The following is a 19,252-nucleotide window of genomic DNA, read 5'->3' on the forward strand; positions in this document are numbered from 1 at the left end:
TCAACCAGGGGTGATTTACCACAAGATGCACCAGCAGGGATGTGAACTAGTAGGAACCTTCACCACTTGGGACTGTGTTGTCTGGGGAGAAATATGTGATAACCACGCATAATGTAGTGTATGTCCCCTGGGATTATAACAACTCACGGATTGCTAACACTCATTTAGCACAAAAAGAAAAGGAGGACTTGTGGCACCTTAGAGACTAACAAATTTATTTGAGCATAAGCTTTCGTGAGCTACAGCTCACTTCATCGGATGTAGCTCACGAAAGCTTATGATCCAATAAATGGGTTAGTCTCTAAGGTGCCACAAGTCCTCCTTTTCTTTTTGTGGATACAGACTAACATGGCTGCTACTCTGAAACCTGCCATTTAGCACAGGTGCTACTCAGCCTTGTGTGTTTTGCGCTGAAGGTCACAGGACTGAGCCCTGCAAAAACCCCTGGGTGCTTGGCCAAGGCCAGTTACACTGGTAATCCAAGCAGGCGGCTTCCCTGTTGTTTGAGGCAGAGTGCATCAGGGCCCCCCCTTGCACAGACCATGTCTCCCCTGTGCCCCCTCCCCCTGCAGGCCAGGCCCCGTCTCTCTCTGCACCCTTCCCCCCCCCGCACAGACCCTGTGTCCTGCTGTGCCCCCCCCCACAGGTCAGGCCCTGTCTCCCCCTGTGCCCCCTCCCCGCACAGACCCTGTGTCCCCCTCCCCCCCGCAGGTCAGGCCCTGTCTCCCCTTGTGCCCCCGACCGCAGCTCAGGCCCTGTCTCCCCTGTGCTCCCCCCCCGCACAGACCCTGTGTCCCGCTGTGCCCCCCCCACAGGTCAGGCCCTCTCTCCCCTGTGTCCCCCCCACACAGACCCTGTGCCCCCCCCCCCCCCGCACAGACCCTGTGTCCCCCTGTGCCCCCCCCGCACAGACCCTGTGTCCCACTGTGCCCCCCCTGCAGGTCAGGCCCTGTCTCCCCCTGTGCCCCCCTGCACAGACCCTGTGTCCCCCCCCCCCGCAGGTCAGGCCCTGTCTCCCCCTGTGCCCCCCCCCTGCACAGACCCTGTGTCCCCCCCCCCGCAGGTCAGGCCCTGTCTCCCCCTGTGCCCCCCTCACAGACCCTGTGTCCCCCCCCGCAGGTCAGGCCCTGTCTCCCCCTGTGCCCCCCTCACAGACCCTGTGTCCCCCCCCGCAGGTCAGGCCCTCTCTCTCCCTGTCCCCCCCCCGGACACAGCCTGGCTGCCTCCCCCCGCCCTTAGAACGGGGCGGCGCAGTGCATGCTGGGTCCTGTTCGCACCACGGCTCCGGACCAGGCTCTCGCCCATCACCCCTCCCACTCTCCCTCCCGCGCCATCGATGCACGGGCCCTGTTGACAGCTTCACGCCACTCACCTCAGAAATAATTTCTAATTGGCTCTCATACTTGTCAATCACTGTCAGTCTCACTCTCATTGGACAGTCTTTTATTTACTCCCGCCTTCAACTGCTGGCCAATCGGTTTGAGGCGCCCCTAGCAACGCCCCTTCCATTCCCTCCCACTTTCTTCTCCTTCCCTTACTTCCTAGTGGGTCCGGCTGCTGCCGGAGCTTTGTTGCGTTTCATTGTGGACGGCCGAGAGGGCTGTCAATCAAATAATTTTGTCCAACCATCAGGGGGAACTCTTTGATTGGTCCAGCCGGGCCTGTCCATCAAGCATCCAGCGGTGCCGATTGGACGCCGTGGCCGGGGCGTTCATCGATCGGGGCCGCCCCCTGAGTCGGGGTCTGGCTGGCTCGGGCTCGGGCGGGCCCGCAGTGGCGTTGAGGCGAGGGGGGCTGGGCCGACGCGAGGCGCTGGCGGGGTGGAGGCTGGGGGTCGAGGCGTGAGGCGGGGGCGCAGCGGCCCCTCCCCTTGGGCCCTGCTGGTGGGGGGGGCTCGCCCCACATGGCCCCCCCTCGCGGCGCTGAGGGGCCGGGGGTGCCGGCGCGGGACGCGGCGATGAGAGACCTCCCGGCGCGCGGGCCCCGCTGCCGCCCGGGCCTGGCTGCAGGTGAGGGCGGGGAGCTGCCGCTCGTGTCCCTGCTGCTGCTGCTGCCGGGGGAGCCGCGGGGGTGGGGGGTGATCTTGCAGCCGGAGGGAGCAGCTTGTCACGCGGCGTGGGAGCAGGAGGTTGGGGGCGGATTGGGGGGGAGCAGGGGGAAGGGCAGCTCGTCATGGGGGCGGATTGGGAGGGAGCAGGGGGAAGGGCAGCTCGTCATGGGGGCGGATTGGGGGGGAGCAGGGGGAAGGGCAGCTCGTCATGGGGGCGGATTGGGGGGGAGTAGGGGGAAGGGCAGCTCGTCATGGGGGCGGATTGGGGGGGAGTAGGGGGGAGCGCAGCTCGTCATGGGGGCGGATTGGGGGGAGCAGCTTGCTTGTCATGGGGGCGGATTGGGGGGAGCAGGGGGGAGCGCAGCTTGTCATGGGGGCGGATTGGGGGGAGCAGCTTGCTTGACATGGGGGCGGATTGGGGGGGAATGGGGGGAGCGCAGCTCGTCATGGGGGCGGATTGGGGGGGAGCAGGGGGAAGGGCAGCTTGTCATGGGGGCGGATTGGGGGGGAGCAGGGGGAAGGGCAGCTTGTCATGGGGGCGGATTGGGGGGGAGCAGGGGGAAGGGCAGCTTGTCATGGGGGCGGATTGGGGGGAGCAGGGGGAAGGGCAGCTTGTCATGGGGGCGGATTGGGGGGAGCAGGGGGAAGGGCAGCTTGTCATGGGGGCGGATTGGGGGGGAGCAGGGGGAAGGGCAGCTTGTCATGGGGGCGGATGGGGGGGAGCAGGGGGAAGGGCAGCTTGTCATGGGGGCGGATTGGGGGGAGCAACTTGCTTGTCATGGGGGCGGATGGGGGGAGCAGGGGGGAGCGCAGCTTGTCATGGGGGCGGATTGGACGGGAGCAGCTTGTCATGGGGGCAGATTGGGGGGAGCAGCTTGCTTGTCATGGGGGCGGATTGGGGGGGAGTAGGGGGGAGCGCAGCTTGTCATGGGGGCGGATTGGGGGGGAGCAGCTTGTCATGGGGGCGGATTGGACGGGAGCAGCTTGCTTGTCATGGGGGAGCGCAGCTTGTCTCGGGGGGGTGGGTGAGAATCAGTGGGCCCCGGGGAGCAGCTTGTCCTCACGGGTTATTTTGCAGTCTGCTGCCGAAAGCCATAATACTGGGCTTGGTTAACCAGGTGCACGTGGATCTGTTTGCGCCAAGATATTTTGATGAAAGGTGCTATTAAAATCCATAGCATTATAGTAGAAGCTCCTTAAGGAGCTAACTAAGGTACGAACACAAATCCAGTCATTCTGGTAGGGGGAGGGTTCATCGGAGCCATCCTTGGTGCAAGTTTCATTGTTAGTATTCTTTTCTGTTGTTCTTTCCCTACAGCTGTAGCTCAGGAAAGCTTATGCTCAAATAAATTGGTTAGTCTCCAAATTTGTGTTAATGACAGACTCGGCCATGCAGGTGTATGTTTATATATTTGTTTTATGGTTTTCAGATAAAAGATGCTTTTTAAATTTAAATGATAATTCTTAGTATATGCCATTCCAGTTAGTGTGGAACTTTTAAGTGCTCAGCTGAATACTGAGTCTTGCCAGTTGAAACAATTGCAGTTGTTGTTTGATGGAATTGTTTTTGTATCTTATCCTGAGTTCTCTGAGACTTTTATTTGTATTTTATGTATGGTAATAGGTTGAAACTTATAACCATTATTTAGGATAATATATGAACTATTCTTTAAAAATGAACTTTACATATCCTCTGAAGTAGTAATCATTTTTCATAATCAGAGATCAGATTTCTAGCATCTCAATCTGCGGATCAGTAAATTTATAATCTGCACATGGATGCACTGGAATTTATAACTTTAGAAAAGTGTTTTATGGGAAGGTCTGACATACCAGTGAATGTTCCATAGACATTTCTACTAAGCCTTTTTGGCTTGAAAATGTGTGTATTGTTGTATAATCTGCTAAATCAATAGAAGGTGTGTGACTGCTGTCTGGCCCTTACTGCCTGGCCACAGACATCTGCTGTATAATTCCACCTGCACTAGTTCTGGCTTCATGTAAACAGCTGCATATAAAACACGTTTAGTTTGTACTGCCGATCTTTGTGGCATTGTCCAACACTTGATGGAAAGTGTATGCTGTCTTTTTAAATTCATTGTGCTAAGCCATTCTTGTGCCAGTGGATCACCTGTTTCTACTCTGAAGGGTTGAGGGATGGGATGGGGGAGAAATGAGGATCCCTATTTCTTGCTTCAGTGTATAATATAGGGAGGCACATGGAAAAAATGAAATTAACCAACATTGAAAGTATGCAGTGCCTGTAACTTAAAACATTATCCTTTATAATAATGATGAAAAGGTTTTACTATTACAAGATCCACTGCATTGAAACATGTATGTTTATAATTGTGGCTTTTTATGCAACTGATTATTACAGGTCACTGTTTTGCAATGAATGCAAAAATGACACGCTTTTGGGGGGAAAACCAGTAATATTTGTGTAGAGCTCTGAAAATGTAAATTATGTAAGCTAACCTCTGCTCTGGCCTTCATTCTCTCTCCAGATTTTAATATATTATAAAAAAGGAACTAACCAAACTGCATATGTAGCAATAAGTATATCTCATGATTGGTCACTTGTATCCCTCCCACTATCCCCATCTGTTGTCTAGCCTCCCTGTGTTATGTCTGATTTAGATTGTAAGCTTCTTGTCACAGGGACCTGTGACTTTTTTATTGCATACCTACCATGCTAAATAAACAATGTTCTTTATTGTTGTTATAGTTGTTGTAAATAGTTGATATGCAGAATTTCTGTGATTTCTGTAGCCACAAGCTAAATAACTAAACTGCCTGTGCTTTTCAAGGCGTGCTTTTGAAGGCATGCTTTATGTGTTTCAGCTATGTGAGTTTATAAATGACATATAAAAGCCAAGTCTGCATTAGGAGTGAAATCAGGAAGGCCAAATCACACTTGGAGTTGTAGCTAGCAAGAGACGTTAAGAGTAACAAGAAGGGTTTCTTCAGGTATGTTAGCAACAAGAAGAAAGTCAAGGAAAGTGTGGGCCCCTTACTGAATGAGGGAGGCAACCTAGTGACAGAGGATGTGGAAAAAGCTAATGTGCTCAATGCTTTTTTTTTGCCTCTGTCTTCACAAACAAGGTCAGCTCCTAGACTACTGCACTGTGGAGCACAGCATGGGGAGGAGGTGACCAGCTCTCTGTGGAGAAAGAAGTGGTTCGGGACTATTTAGAAAATCTGGAAGAGCACAAGTCAATGGGGCCGGATGCGCTGCATCCGAGAGTGCTAAAGGAGTTGGCGGATATGATTACAGAGCCATTGGCCATTATCTTTGAAAACTCATGGTGATTGGGGGAGATCCGGACAACTGGAAAAAGGCTAATGTAGTGCCCATCTTTAAAAAAGGGAAGGAGGAGGATCCGGGGAACTACAGGCCAGTCAGCCTCACCTCAGTCCCTGGAAAAATCATGGAACAGGTCCTCAAGGAATCAATTCTGAAGCACTTAGAGGAGAAGAAAGTGATCAGGAACAGTCAGCATGGATTCACAAAGGGCAAGTCATGCCTGAGTAATCTAATTGCCTTCTATGATGAAATAACTGGCTCTGTGGATGAGGGGAAAGCAGTGGACGTGTTATTCCTTGACTTTAGCAAAGCTTTTGACACGGTCTTCCGTAGTATTCTTGCCAGCAAGTTAAAGTATGGGCTGGATGAATGGACTATAAGGTGGATAGAAAGCTGGCTAGATGGTCGGGCTCAACGGGTAGTGATCAATGGCTCCATGTCTAGTTCGCAGCCGGTATCAAGTGGAGTGCCCCAAGGGTTGGTCCTGGGGCCAGTTTTGTTCAATATCTTCATTAATGATCTGGAGGATCAGCAAGTTTGCAGATGACTCTAAACTGGGAGGAGAGGTAGATACGCTGGAGGGTAGGGATAGGATACAGAGAGCCTTAGACAATTTACAAAAAGAAAAGGAGTACTTGTGGCACCTTAGAGGATTGGGCCAAAAGAAATCTGATGAGGTTCAACAAGGACAAGTGCAGAGTCCTGCACTTAGGACGGAAGAATCCAATGCACTGCTCAGACTAGGGACCGAATGGCTCGGCAGCAGTTCTGCAGAAAAGGACCTAGGGGTTACAGTGGACGAGAAGCTGGATATGAGTCAACAGTGTGCCCTTGTTACCAAAAAGGCCAATGGCATTTTGGTATGTGTAAGTAGGGGCATTGCCAGCAGATTGAGGGACATGATTGTTCCCCTCTATTCGACATTGGTGAGGCCTCATCTGCAGTACTGTGTCCACTTTTGGGCCCCACACTACAAGAAGGATGTGGAAAAATTGGAAAGAGTCCAGCGGAGGGCAACAAAAATGATTAGGAGACTGGAACACATGAGTTATGAGGAGAGGCTGAGGGAGCTGGGATTGTTTAGTCTGCGGAAGAGAAGAATGAGGGGGGATTTGATAGCTGCTTTCAACTACCTGAGAGGTAGTTCCAGAGAGGATGGTTCTAGACTATTCTCAGTGGTGGAAGAGGACAGGACAAGGAGTAATGGTCTCAAGTTGCAGTGGGGGAGGTTTAAGTTGGATATTAGGAAAAACTTCTTCACTAGGAGGGTGGTGAAACACTGGAATGCGTTACCTAGGGAGGTGGTGGAATCTCCTTCCTTAGAAGTTTTTAAGGTCAGGCTTGACAAAGCCCTGGCTGGGATGATTTAGTTGGGGAGTGGTCCTGCTTTGAGCAGGGGGTTGGACAAGATGACCTCCTGAGGTCCCTTCCAACCCTGATATTCTATGATTATTGTGACATTAAGTAAAATCATCTGTTTCAGCCAGCTTCTTATTTTCTCTGTGGCTGAAATGTTAGGAGAGATTTTAATCTTATGTTTCTGTTCTGTACATTGAAAAATAAAAGTTAAAATGATTATCCCTCATGAATGGGAATAACCTAAAAGACCTTGTGTTTCTGCCCTTTTTACACTCTGGGATACATACCGGTACATCTCTTCATTTTATCTTTCCCAGCATTTATTTATCTTTTGTTCCTGCCTTTGTTGTGCTGGATTCTTTAATGCCTTATTGGTCATTTGCATTGGCTGATGCGAAGGGGCTGCAAAGTATCTGAAAGCTGCTTCCTATTTTCTGAGAATACTCCAAATGCAGAGGGGGATAGCCCCTAGTGAAGGGGTGGGAAGGGATATGGCCAGTGCATTCCTAGGCCTTGACTATTAGGGGTCTTGGCCTCCAGGGCATTATTTAGAGCTACCCTAACCTGTGCTGTGCCTAACGAAGCCCCAGCAACTCCAGAATCCAGGAGGCAAAAGCAACTTCCTCTCAGTACTGCTCTGAGCTCTGCACTATCTATGCTGCTTTGTGTAGGGAGGGACAAACGGGTCATTATGCCTTCTAGACAGCTCACCTTTCCTGCCTCTCAAAAGGGATATGTACCTTGCCTGAAATGGATTATTTAAATACAGCAACCATGTGTTGTAACCAAGCTAAAGCAAATCATATACCTGTCTTTAGTCTGTTTAGCATAAGGTCTTGTGTATGCTACAAAGTGGAACTGTTACAACCAGGTTAGGGGACTGCAGGTGGTTACCAGGTCCCTTAATGGGGTTACCTTTAAATTAAATGGACCTTAGAAGTTATTGGCAGGAACACTAAGGACAAAGCATTTAGTATTTCAGGGTTGTTGTTGTATTTACATTTCCTGAATGAGTGTTAGATGCTTAAAAATGTTTGTGACCATTGTACTTGGGCTTGAATGCCAGGTTCTGTGTAAGGGGTTAAGGACCAGTCAGTCCCGTTTACTGAATTCAGACTTGGCTGGATTCACAAATTAGGTGAGAGGTTTGTTTCAGTTCAGCCTCTTTTGGAGGTGTATTGGCATCACAAACTACCACGCAGTTTAGCCAACTGACAGTCTCTGGAGCAGGGGTAATGCAGGTCACTTCTGAGGAACTTGTGGTCTTTTTGTGGAAAGCATACATTATAATAGCATTGGCTAGAGTCAGAAAGTGGCTCTTTCAGGAACAACGAAGATCAGAGAAATATAATATGAATGTAAAATTAAAAATCCAGGATTTAGCATTTTTTCAAAGCTCAATATCCTGAGTTCCTCAGGGCCGAATGTCTGATGTCCTATAGAGCTAATGGTGGCACTTGTGTATATTTGCACTTTAGTGGTTTTACAGTGTTTTGAAAATAGAACTAATTCTCACAGCCCCGTGTGAAGGAGTAAGGTAGATATTATCATCATTTTACTGAGTTGCGGGTGGGGGAAAAGAGACAGCAGTTAAGTTACTTCCTTGCATGGCCACTGACTGGATGTGCCATTTCAGCATTAGCACGCTTGAACTCCCAGCTTCTAGTTTCATGTTGAATCCACTACAGTATACAAGCTTCTGTAGCTGTACAGTCAGGGGCAGCCTATGGAAATTCAGTGACACTGGAGCAACATTCTCAGTTCTTGATGTTAAGTCTACCATATTTCCAGGTTTGACATGCAATTAATTATGCTTTACTAAGAGATGTGGACCACTAATATTGTGGACCAATGTTTGGGCTGCGTGTGGTGATGCATAGGGAAGAAGTCACTGCTAAATCTTTGCAAAGGTAGTTGTGTCTGTGTTCCCATAGCTAAGGACTCTGCTGCAAAACAAGAAGTGGATGGGAATAACATGCATCCCCATGTCATCTATGGAGGCAGCTGAGGTGATGAGAGAGGAAATATCCTTGGGCTGTCTGATCTAGGAAATTTATATTGTATTAGAACGCATTAACTAACATGATGTATAACATTCAGTGTAGACAAGTGCTCTTGGGTTAAATGTGACAGCTCTTGTCTACATTATGAAAAGGAGGACTTGTGGCACCTTAGAGACTAACCAATTTATTTGAGCATGAGCTTTCGTGAGCTACAGCTCACTTCATCGGATGCATACCGTGGAAACTGCAGCAGACTTTATATATACACAGAGAATATGAAACAATACCTCCTCCCACCCCACTGTCCTGCTGGTAATAGCTTATCTAAAGTGATCATCAGGTGGGCCATTTCCAGCACAAATCCAGGTTTTCTCACCCTCCCCCCCCCCCCAAATTCACTCTCCTGCTGATCACTTTAGATAAGCTATTACAGATAAGATAAGCTTATCTAAAGTGATCAGCGAATACAGACTAACACGGCTGTTACTCTGAAACCTGTCTACATTATGTATTTTAAGTCATGTCAGCCAGCCCAGTGTAACTTCCTAGTGTAGAAAAGTTCCACAGAGCCCAGTCTATTTCCCATTACAGATTCCCATTGACTTCAGTGGGAGTTGGGTAAGGCCTTAGTGCTGTACGAACTTTGCCTGATTTCTCCCTGCCCCTGGTGAGATGGCCAATATTATTTTCATTTTACATACTGGGAAAATCAGACATAGAGAATGACTGTCACACAGGGAGTCATTGGGAACAGAATTCTGGAGTTCCAGGTTCTGAGCTCTTTTGGTCTCTTATGCTTTACCTCCTTCCGCTTCTCATAGATTTAGGGAACCAAGATCCTCAAAATGCACTTCTTTTGACTTAGTTGATGTGTGAATTTTGACCCCCTGTACAGAGATTGCTTTTTTCCCTTATAGATAACATTGCTAAGTGACCCTTGGCTACCTGCTTCTTGTACGTTCTGATAGCACTGTGGATTGAAGTTGGATCAGGAACACGGTTTTAGAATTGGGAGCTTGAATGATTAACATTTGGCAGATGTCTTGTGTCAAAGCTTGGGCATCTCATTCTTTGGAAAACATTTTAAAATTAATAACAGGCACCTACCAGATCTTCTCCTTTCCAGGCTAGATGCCGAGCGACAAGTCCTGTATGTGTGTAATATATAGACATGTAGTTAATGGTTGCTGCTGTGTAGTTAGAGAGAGCAGTCAATTTTCTAGTAGAAATTGTGTCTTTTTAAGATTGACGTGTGTAAATGTGCACATGCTTAAACTTGCCTGAATCTTGTAGTGGAGACAGGCCTGAACTCGTTTATTTGGGAGAGACTTTGTTTTGTGTCTTGAGGCATTAAAGGGACACTGTCAAGGTGGGAGGCCTGAAACTTGACCTATTTTATCTCTTTGAAAAGAAATAAAATGCAAAGCACTGGGTTATTTAGTCTTTTGAGCTGCCTTGCAAGTGCCCTGGGAGGTAACTCGATGTGACATAATGGGCTTTTCTGTCGATATTTTTGAAACAAAAGCTTATGTCTGTAAACTCAGACCTCAAGTGAAATAAATACAAACAAATTCTACAATCTTTTGTAAGCAACCCTACAGTAATAAATTGGTGAATTCATGCAGTGGAGGCAAATGTTGTAGTAATTTAAAAAAAATTCAATTCAGGCTTCCAAAAGACTTTGAACTGATACATAATTTTAAAAAAATAATTTAAGATACCTAGACAGTGTCTTTTTTAGCAAATTGATAGATGGTTGGGCAAGGCAAGGAAGCATTCTGGAAGACAGATATTGTAGATATTTCCATACCTAAAGACACTGACTTGGGGTTGGGTATTTCTACCCTCACCAAATGTATAAGAATACCAAAGACAGGAGTTTGAAAGCCAGCAGTTAAGCAGAAAACAGTTATAGCATGTTCAGTGTTTTAATAGGCTATTGAGCACAGTTGAACAGTTTTCCAGGCTGAACGTTAATATTAAAAATGCTCTGGTTTTGCAACGGGATTGTTTTGGATTCTGTTCAGTGCACTTTAATTTACTACTTGCTATGGTTAATTAAAGTACGTCAGACTTACTAGACAGTTAGTTAAACCCTGGATGATTTAATTGAGAATGTGATCATTAGTATAATTGGCCAAAATGACACTCGGCCTGTTTGGAATGCTTCCTGCTTAAATTTTTCCTCTTTCTAATGCTGCATCTACAAACCTAGTGAGAAAATGAAACTAATACAATTCCTACCCTAGCAATTTCCATGGATATTTTTTACACTGAGTAACTGTCTGGAAATTAGACTAGCTTTAGCTGGCCAAGATGAAGGAATGGGTTACTTGAGAATCCAGATGGTAAAACCTTTGAGGTTTTAATTTTTCAGTGTGGGACTTATATAGACCTTCTCTAACTAAGTTCATCATGTGATTTCAAGTAATAAAGGATGGTGCATGTGTAGTTCTTTTTTAAAAAGAACAAACTAATAGGGAAAGCATAGTGAGAGACTGATTTTTTTTCTTTTACCTCTGGTTGGATTTTGTTCACAGAATTTTCAGGTTTTTTTTTTTTGTACCCAGTTGCTTGTGGGTTTTTTCCTGTTTCTCTCCTGCTTGATCAAACATCACATCTGTTGTGCTTGATGCTTGCTAGCATAGGGGACAACCGTACTCTCCTGTATCTTTTTTATTTTTACACACACACAGTTTCACCTATGAACTTAACAAACCATGTTCCTGAGCCTACGAGGAACTCCAGTGGATGGACCCCTGTGCCCAAGTGGTGCCTGACTGAAGTCTGAAGAGCTCTGTGGGTATGTCTGTGCTGCAATTAGACGCCCCATGCGAGTTGATTTGGGCTAAGGGCCTGTTTAATTGGTGTAGACATTTGGGCTTGGACTGCAGCTCAGGCTCTAGGACCCTGCAAGGGCCCCAGAGCTTGAGCTCAACATCTACACCACAATTGCATCTTAGTTCAAGCCCTGTGAGCCCCTGTCAGCTGGAATGGGCCAGACGCAGGTGTCTAATTGCAGTGTAGACATAACTTGTGCAAATTCAGGGGCTTACTTCATGTGAAATCCACTGAAGGAGCGGGGCTTTGGTTGTAAGCCCTTTGGGGTAGGAACTGTGACAATCCTCTGTTGAGAAAGCACCTACCACGTTATGGGTGGGACTGCAGCATAAATAAGTCATACCCCAACTTTGTGCCTTCCTCTAGTGCTATTTTATCTAGTCCTTCTCTAAAGATGGACTCTGTCTGAATAGGAAATATAAATGAGTTGCTGTTGCATTTCCTCTGCACCTTGTTCACTGTTCTTGAGCACCTTCCTCTTCATCTACTTTCCTAGTGCTTCTTTAAATCAACAAAATGTTTGTTCAGATCTCAGTTGGAGCACTAAGAGTTATTATTATTTATTTTTAACCTATCTCAGAAATTGTGTCGGGGCATCATCCTTATTATGGCTCGGGGGGGATGGTTTTCAGAGGTGTCGGTGCTGTTCTTTATCAGTTGCAGTGATGCCAGGCGTCATGCCCGTGCTGCTGCTTCTGTAGCACTTCCAGACCCTAATAGCTCTCAGAGCAAGAATATGAGGTTAAAAATTGAGCGTTGATCTCCTGCATATCAGTGGGCCACCACAGCATGATAGTCAATGAGCACAGAACCCAAGTGTGGTCAGCTTGCATATGCTGTGGGAATTTGCATGGTAAATTCAGCTTAGGAAAGTGTTTATAGAGTTCTATAGGAACACCACCATATCCTGCATTGTGGAGATAAAGCAATCCCTAGCCAATGTTGTTAATACTTTCTCCCTGATTTTCAAGGACTTAGTCAAATACGTGGTAGGTACCTGAGCAATGCAACATATTTTTTTTATTCTGTAACTGCTTCTTTCCTTTTTCTTGAGAGTGTAACCTGAATGTTGTTTGGCATTGCAAAATAAAGTTCACTATTGAACAGAAAAGGGGTTACCATCTGTTTTGTTGGCATTTTGGCACTGAAGTAACATCTATGAACTAAGACATGCATTGCATACAAAACATGCTTATAAACAATATTGCTGTGTGTCCAAGGGACAGCTGGTGAGCCTCTGTTTTTTTGAAATGCTCTTTAAAACTCAATAGACTATTTTTAAATTGTCATTTGTAACTGTTTCAGGTTTAGGGCTCCTACATCTGTGTAAATAGAAGTACAACTGCCTCATCTGTTCCTTGTCTCATTAGTGACTTCACTTGTCCACTTTTCAATATAGATCACTGTTTTTTCTGCTTCAGGCTCCCCTCTTTTTTCCTTCTCTTTACCCTTAAAAATCTATTCACTCTGTGATGAACTCAGATTCTCCAAGGACACACTGAATTGCTGTAAATAAGCAGTTAAATATGAAAAGATGAACAGCCTAGTGAGCCTAAAGGTTTAAACAAAAAAGTAGGCCATCTGTCAAGTTTGCCAGTGCAAGTTTGGTTTGATAGGCTCCAGAGTCATCCTGATTACTTCATTGTCCTCTTAAAAAAAAAAAAAAAAAATCCGTTACTGGTGTTTTTTCCTTTTCTACTTGGCAAACATACAGTAGTGTATTTTCTGTATTTTGAATTGAATGTAAATTAATGTAGCTTTAAATAAAGGAAAAAAGAACCCCAAAACCACTCTGGAACTTTACCTTGAGTGGGAACATCATTGATGTTATAATAGACTTGGGGCTAAATCTTCAACTGTCATTGCTCTGTTGACTTCAGTGGAACTGTGGGCAGGTCTACACTATGGCAGGGATCGAAGCTCTGAGATCGATCCACCAGCAGTCGATTCAGCAGGTCTAGTAAAGACCCGCCAAATCGACTGCAGATCACTCTCCAGTCGACCCGTGTACTCTACCCCCAATGAGAAGAGTAAGGTAAGTTGACGGGAGATTTTCTCCTGTCGACCCCCTGCGGTGTAGTCCCCGTGGTAACTCGACCTAAGGCATGTCGACTCCAGCTATGTTATTCACATAGCTGGAGTTGTGTAGTGTAGGTCGACTTATCGCGGTAGTGTAGACATAACCTGTGTAAGTTATCACAGGCTGAGGGATTCAGAGTGGTAGCTGTGTTAGTCTGTATCAGCAAAAAGAACAAGGAGTACTTGTGGCACCTTAGAGACTAACAACTTTATTTGGGCATAAGCTTTCGTGGGCTAAAACTCACTCCATCAGATGCATGGAGTGGAAAATAAAGTAGGAAGATACAGAGAGAGAGAGAACATGAAAAGATGGGGGTTGCCTTACCAACTTTAATGAGACAAATCAATTAAAAAGAAAAGGAGTACTTGTGGCACCTTAGAGACTAACTAAGGTGCCACAAGTACTCCTTTTCTTTTTGCGAATACAGACTAACACGGCTGTTCCTCTGAAACAAATCAATTAAAGTGTGCTATCCTCAGCAGGAGGAAAAATCACTTTTTTAGTGGTAATCAGGGTGGCCCATTTCAAACAGTTGACAAGAAGGTGTGAGTAACAGTAGGAGGAAGAATTAGCATGGGGAAATAGATTTTAGTTTGTGTAATGACCCATCCATGTAAAGTACACAATTTACAAACTAAATTACACAAACTAAAAACTGTTTCCCCATGCTGATTTCCCCCCCTGCTGTTACTCACCTTCTTGTCAACTGTTTGAAATGGGCCACCCTGATTACCACTACAAAAGTGATTTTTCCTCCTGCTGAGGATAGCACACTTTAATTGATTTGTCTCATTAGAGTTGGTAAGGCAACCCCCATCTTTTCATGTTCTCTGTGTGTGTGTGTGATATATATCTTCCTGCTGTATTTTCTACTCCATGAATCTGATGAAGTGGGTTTTAGCCCATGAAAGCTTATGCCCAAATAAATTTGTTAGTCTCTAAGATTCCACAAGTACTCCTCATTCTTTTTACAGGTTAAGGGTGTTGGCTCTGAAGTTGTAGTGTATGGAAACCTGAATAAAGGATGTAGGTGCTGCTACTGACAGCTAATGAAGATCGTCCTTTATTTGATTTTAACGTTGTGCTGTGTCATAAGTATAAAGGGAAGGGTAACCACCTTTAAATCCCTCCTGGCCAGAGGAAAAACCCTTTCACCTGTAAAGGGTTAAGAAGCTAAGATAACCTCTCTGGCACTTGACCAAAATGACCAATGAGGAGACAAGATATTTTAAAAGCTGGAGGGGGGGAACAAAGTGTTCTCTCTGACTGTGTGATGCCTTTGCCTGGACCAGAGCAGGAATGCAGGTCAGAACTCCTGTAAAAAGTCGGTAAGCAATCTAGTTAGATTCTGTTTTGTTTAAAGAAAAGGAGGACTTGTGGCACCTTAGAGACTAACCAATTTATTTGAGCATAAGCTTTTGAAAGCTACAGCTCCGATGAAGTGAGCTGTAGCTTACGAAAGCTTATGCTCAAATAAATTGGTTAGTCTCTAAGGTGCCACAAGTCCTCCTTTTCTTTTTGCGAATACAGAGTAACACGGCTGCAACTCTAAAACCTGTTTTGTTTAAATGGCTGATAAAATAAGTTGTGCTGAATGGAATGTATATTCCTGTTTTTGTGTCTTTTTGTAACTTAAGGTTTTGCCTAGAAGGATTCTCTGTGTTTTGAATCTGATTACCCTGTAAGGTATTTACTATCCTGATTTTACAGAGGTGATTCTTTTACTTTTTCTTTAATTAAAATTCTTCTTTTAAGAACCTGATTGCTTTTCATTGTTCTTAAGATCCAAGAGTTTGGGTGTGTGTTCACCTATGCAAATTGGTGAGGATTTTTATCAAGCCTTCCCCAGGAAAGGGGGTGTAGTGCTTGGAGGGATATTGGGGGAGGGGGGGCGACGTTTCCAAGTGGGCACTTCCCCTGTTCTTTGTGTAACACTTCGGTGGTGGCAGCGTTTAACCTAAGCTGGTAAGAATAGGCTTAGGGGGTCTTTCATGCAGGTCCCCACATCTGTACCCTAGAGTTCAGAGTGGGGAAGGAACCTTGACATGCTGTTTTTGGTCCAGGGATCCTCAGTCAAGTCTTAGCGCAGAGTGGTTTTCTTGTGATGGCAGCAGAATTATGGGAAGTGTTCATTAACTGTTACTCTAGTATGGTGAAGCATAAAACGTTATTTTTCTCGCCGGGTTCCTAAAACTAGTCTAGTAACTCTTCATTTAAAGTTGTCCTGGTTAACGCTGTTTCGTTGCTGATCAATTAGAGATCATGCTCATTTAAAGTTGTGCAATGCTGCCTTATAATGTTGTTTGGCAGCCATCTGCTTTGTCACTGCTTGCAGAAAGAGCAGCCTGTTGGCGCTAGCTGGTGGGGGCTTGGAACCTGGGTGGACCGTCGGCCCCCACATCAGCTTCCCGCTCCCCTAAGTTCCCTGTGCGGCAGCTGCCCAGCAGGCTATCAGTTGCTGGCAGTTCAGCTCCCCCATGGCCATGTGCTGCTCCTGCCCTCTGCTTTGGAGCTGCTGGTGGGAGCCTCCTGCTTGCTCTCCTGCTGGTAATAGCCCATCCAAAGTGATAACTCTCTTCACAGTGTGTATGTGGGCCATTTCCTGCACAAATCCCACCTTGATTATCACGAAAGCTCATGCTCAAATAAATTGGTTAGTCTCTGAGGTGCTACAAGTACTCCTTTTCTTTTTGCGAATACAGACTAACACGGCTGTTACTCTGAAAACTGTGAAGAGAGTTATCACTTTGGATGGGCTATTACCAGCAGGAGAGTGAGTTTGTGTGTGGGGGGGTGGAGGGTGAGAAAACCTGGATTTGTGCTGGAAATGGCCCAACTTGATGATCACTTTAGATAAGCTATTACCAGCAGGACAGTGGGGTGGGAGGGGGGTATTGTTTCATGGTCTCTGTGTGTATATAATGTCTTCTGCAGTTTCCACGGTATGCATCCGATGAAGTGAGCTGTAGCTCACGAAAGCTCATGCTCAAATAAATTGGTTAGTCTCTAAGGTGCCACAAGTACTCCTTTTCTATTAACAGTGTGTTAACCCTTGAGGGCTCAGTTGAGTGCTAGTTCATCATTTAGCACTAAGGCATTATCCGGGAAATATCCCACCCTCTGACTCCACCATCTTAACCAAGCTTCACAATCGTCATTGCTGTGTACTGTATTAAATTGTGAAAAAAGGTATACTGTACATATATAGTGTGTGTATATATATGTATACTGTGTGTGTGTGTGTGTATGTATGTGTATATATATATATATATATATAAACTTTTTGTCTGGTGAAAAAAATTGTCCTTGGAACCTAAACCCCCTCCCCATTTACATTAATTCTTACGGGGAAATTGGATTCGCTTAACATCGTTCCGCTTAAAGTCAAATTTTTCAGGAACATAACTACAACATTAAGCGAGGAGTTACTGCAATATTAAAAAAATCTTAGTGAAATAGAGAATGTATTTTATTTGACTAATTAAAAAAAAAAACCTTGTGTAGGAATAGAAGGATTTTTCTAACTGTGTTTGGGGCCCAATACTTTCAGTATGTGTCTCTTCAATCTTATAGCCAGAAATATAAGGTATTTCTGGAATCTAAAGACAGAAAAGGCCATTTTAGGCGGTCCAGTCCATCTCTATGTTGTTCCCTTTTGTATGCTTACTAGGATTCTGATTATTTTTCCTAATGAGAGTTAAATTTGTCAGGCTAAAGAGGTGTGACTGAAGAGTTGGACTCTTTTTGGGTATGTCCCTGATAGTAGTAGCTAATGAAGTGTTTTTCTTCTTGTTTTCTAGCATCCCACCAAAGCAGAAGAAAAACTACTTAAGCACCTAAGATGTGAGAAGATCCTTCCTTTTTCAAAAGGAACCATTTATTTTCCATAATGGATCGAAGTAAGCGGAATTCAATAGCAGGATTTCCACCACGCTTGGAGCGCATTGAAGACTTTGATGGGGGTGGCGGAGGTGATGGGACTGTGTCCCAGGTGGGGAGAGTTTGGACCTCTTCGTACAGAGCCCTGATAAGTGCCTTTTCCAGACTTACACGTCTTGATGACTTCACCTGTGAGAAAATAGGCTCCGGTTTCTTCTCTGAGGTGTTCAAGGTGGGTGGCTAACCTTAGTGATTCTCCTCTTTCAAGTCGATGATGCAGTATTTTGTACAGAGGCTGTTTTCTCGTTTCTGAATGGGGGCCTCTCCTGATCTGTTAATCATCTGAAGTTTTTGTATGTGCTTTGCCTAGGGGTGGGTAAGTGGTGGGGATCTTGGCAAGTAGCATAACGTTTTCCCCAACCACTTACAATATGGTGTGTCATTTATTTTAGGAAAGTTGCAGAGGAGGATGTGGGAAATGGTGGAAAATTTTTGGATTGGCTTTTTGTTTCTTATCTATGTTTTAGTCAATGCATGCACACATTAAATATTTATCTCTTATATGCTGGGGAACCTGTGGTCTGGATGTTTTCCATTTGGCTTTCTAATTGGGCCTGCAGAACTGCATTTGTTTCTTTAGTACAGGTTGCTGATCTTCTTTGCTTCCTAACAGAAGAAGTAGACATGTTGTGATGTTGGCACATAATTGTGGAATTTGAAACAACATGCTGTAGTTTATTGCACAATGCCTTTGTACCCTCCTCCTCTTTTCTGTTTCCATCTCTTCATTCCCTGCTTTCTTTTTCTTATTCAGTTTTTCAATAAAAAGAATCTCTTATTCTTTGAGCAGATCTGCGGTTGTGGCAGTCACCTGCTTCTTCTCAGTGTTTACAGCATCTACTGACTTTCCAAACTGTAAAGCCAAGATGAGATTGTGCAATCTCAAGTTTGTGTCAGCAGTGTTCTGCCGTTCTGGCTCTTCTAGTAAGGTTTATAGCCATTTTGATTTTTGCTAGGTATTAGGCCAAGTAAAATATTTTTAAAGCTCTTAACTTTGCTATAGGGGAATTGATAAATGCATTGACTTTTAGACTTTAAGGTGTTGCAGAGATTATTGGCTTCCTTCCCCGATTTTATGGCTTTGAATAAAGTCATAGTCCAAATTGTATTTACATCTCTGTGACATGAGATACAGCTTTTCCAGATGTTACATTAGTGATGTAACATTTCTTTTGTACTGTATATTTTAAAATTGTAAAAGCTCCTAATTCTGTGGTTAAATGCTTAAATTACAAATTTAAAATAATTTAAAATAAAGGTTACATTACATAAATTATGATTTTTAAATTTTGTTTACACCTCTTTGCCCAGAAATGTTCAACACTCCATATGTAGCTATCTGCTTCTGGTGAGAAGGCATAGCACAGCAAGGAGTAGCCTCTCAGTAACTGGAGAAAGTGAATTCATGTTATAACGGTACACAGAATGATGCTGTTTCTTGTTTGCATTTCTAGGAGCTAATGTAATCTCCGGCAGGCCCTGTATGTGCTGTGCAAACAGGCTTTTTAGATTAAATTGATTGTTCTTAATCTACCAGCCAATACTGATGGATTTAATGGGAAAAGTTTCACAAGGCGGAGAAGGCAGATGTTCCAGGTGGAAGAGGCAGTATGGAAGAATGTCAGGAAACAAAAGTGGGTGAGGGATTTAGTGGGAGCAGTTAGGAGCAAGGT

At 45.0% G+C, this 19,252-nt stretch overlaps 1 protein-coding gene across 5 annotated transcripts in view; it reads left to right on the forward strand.

Annotated features, from left to right (window-relative positions):
- The first annotated feature begins 1,722 nt into the window (after positions 1-1,722).
- The window catches only part of TESK2 (testis associated actin remodelling kinase 2), a 121,570-nt gene continuing 104,040 nt past the window's right edge, over positions 1,723-19,252 (forward strand). For 2 of the 5 annotated variants that reach the window (XM_073357890.1, XM_073357892.1), the window contains exons 1-2: positions 1,723-2,009; positions 17,441-17,751. In XM_073357890.1, the coding sequence (XP_073213991.1) occupies positions 17,530-17,751 (222 nt within the window). In that variant the 5' untranslated portion in view covers positions 1,723-2,009; positions 17,441-17,529. Of the gene's footprint in view, positions 2,010-5,155; positions 5,567-17,440; positions 17,752-19,252 lie in introns of those variants that run through there. The other 3 variants (XM_073357891.1, XM_073357894.2, XM_073357893.1) reach the window with 3 other exon arrangements.

Source organism: Lepidochelys kempii, chromosome 8 (genome assembly GCF_965140285.1).
Source record: "Lepidochelys kempii isolate rLepKem1 chromosome 8, rLepKem1.hap1, whole genome shotgun sequence".
Classification (NCBI taxonomy): domain Eukaryota; kingdom Metazoa; phylum Chordata; order Testudines; family Cheloniidae; genus Lepidochelys; species Lepidochelys kempii.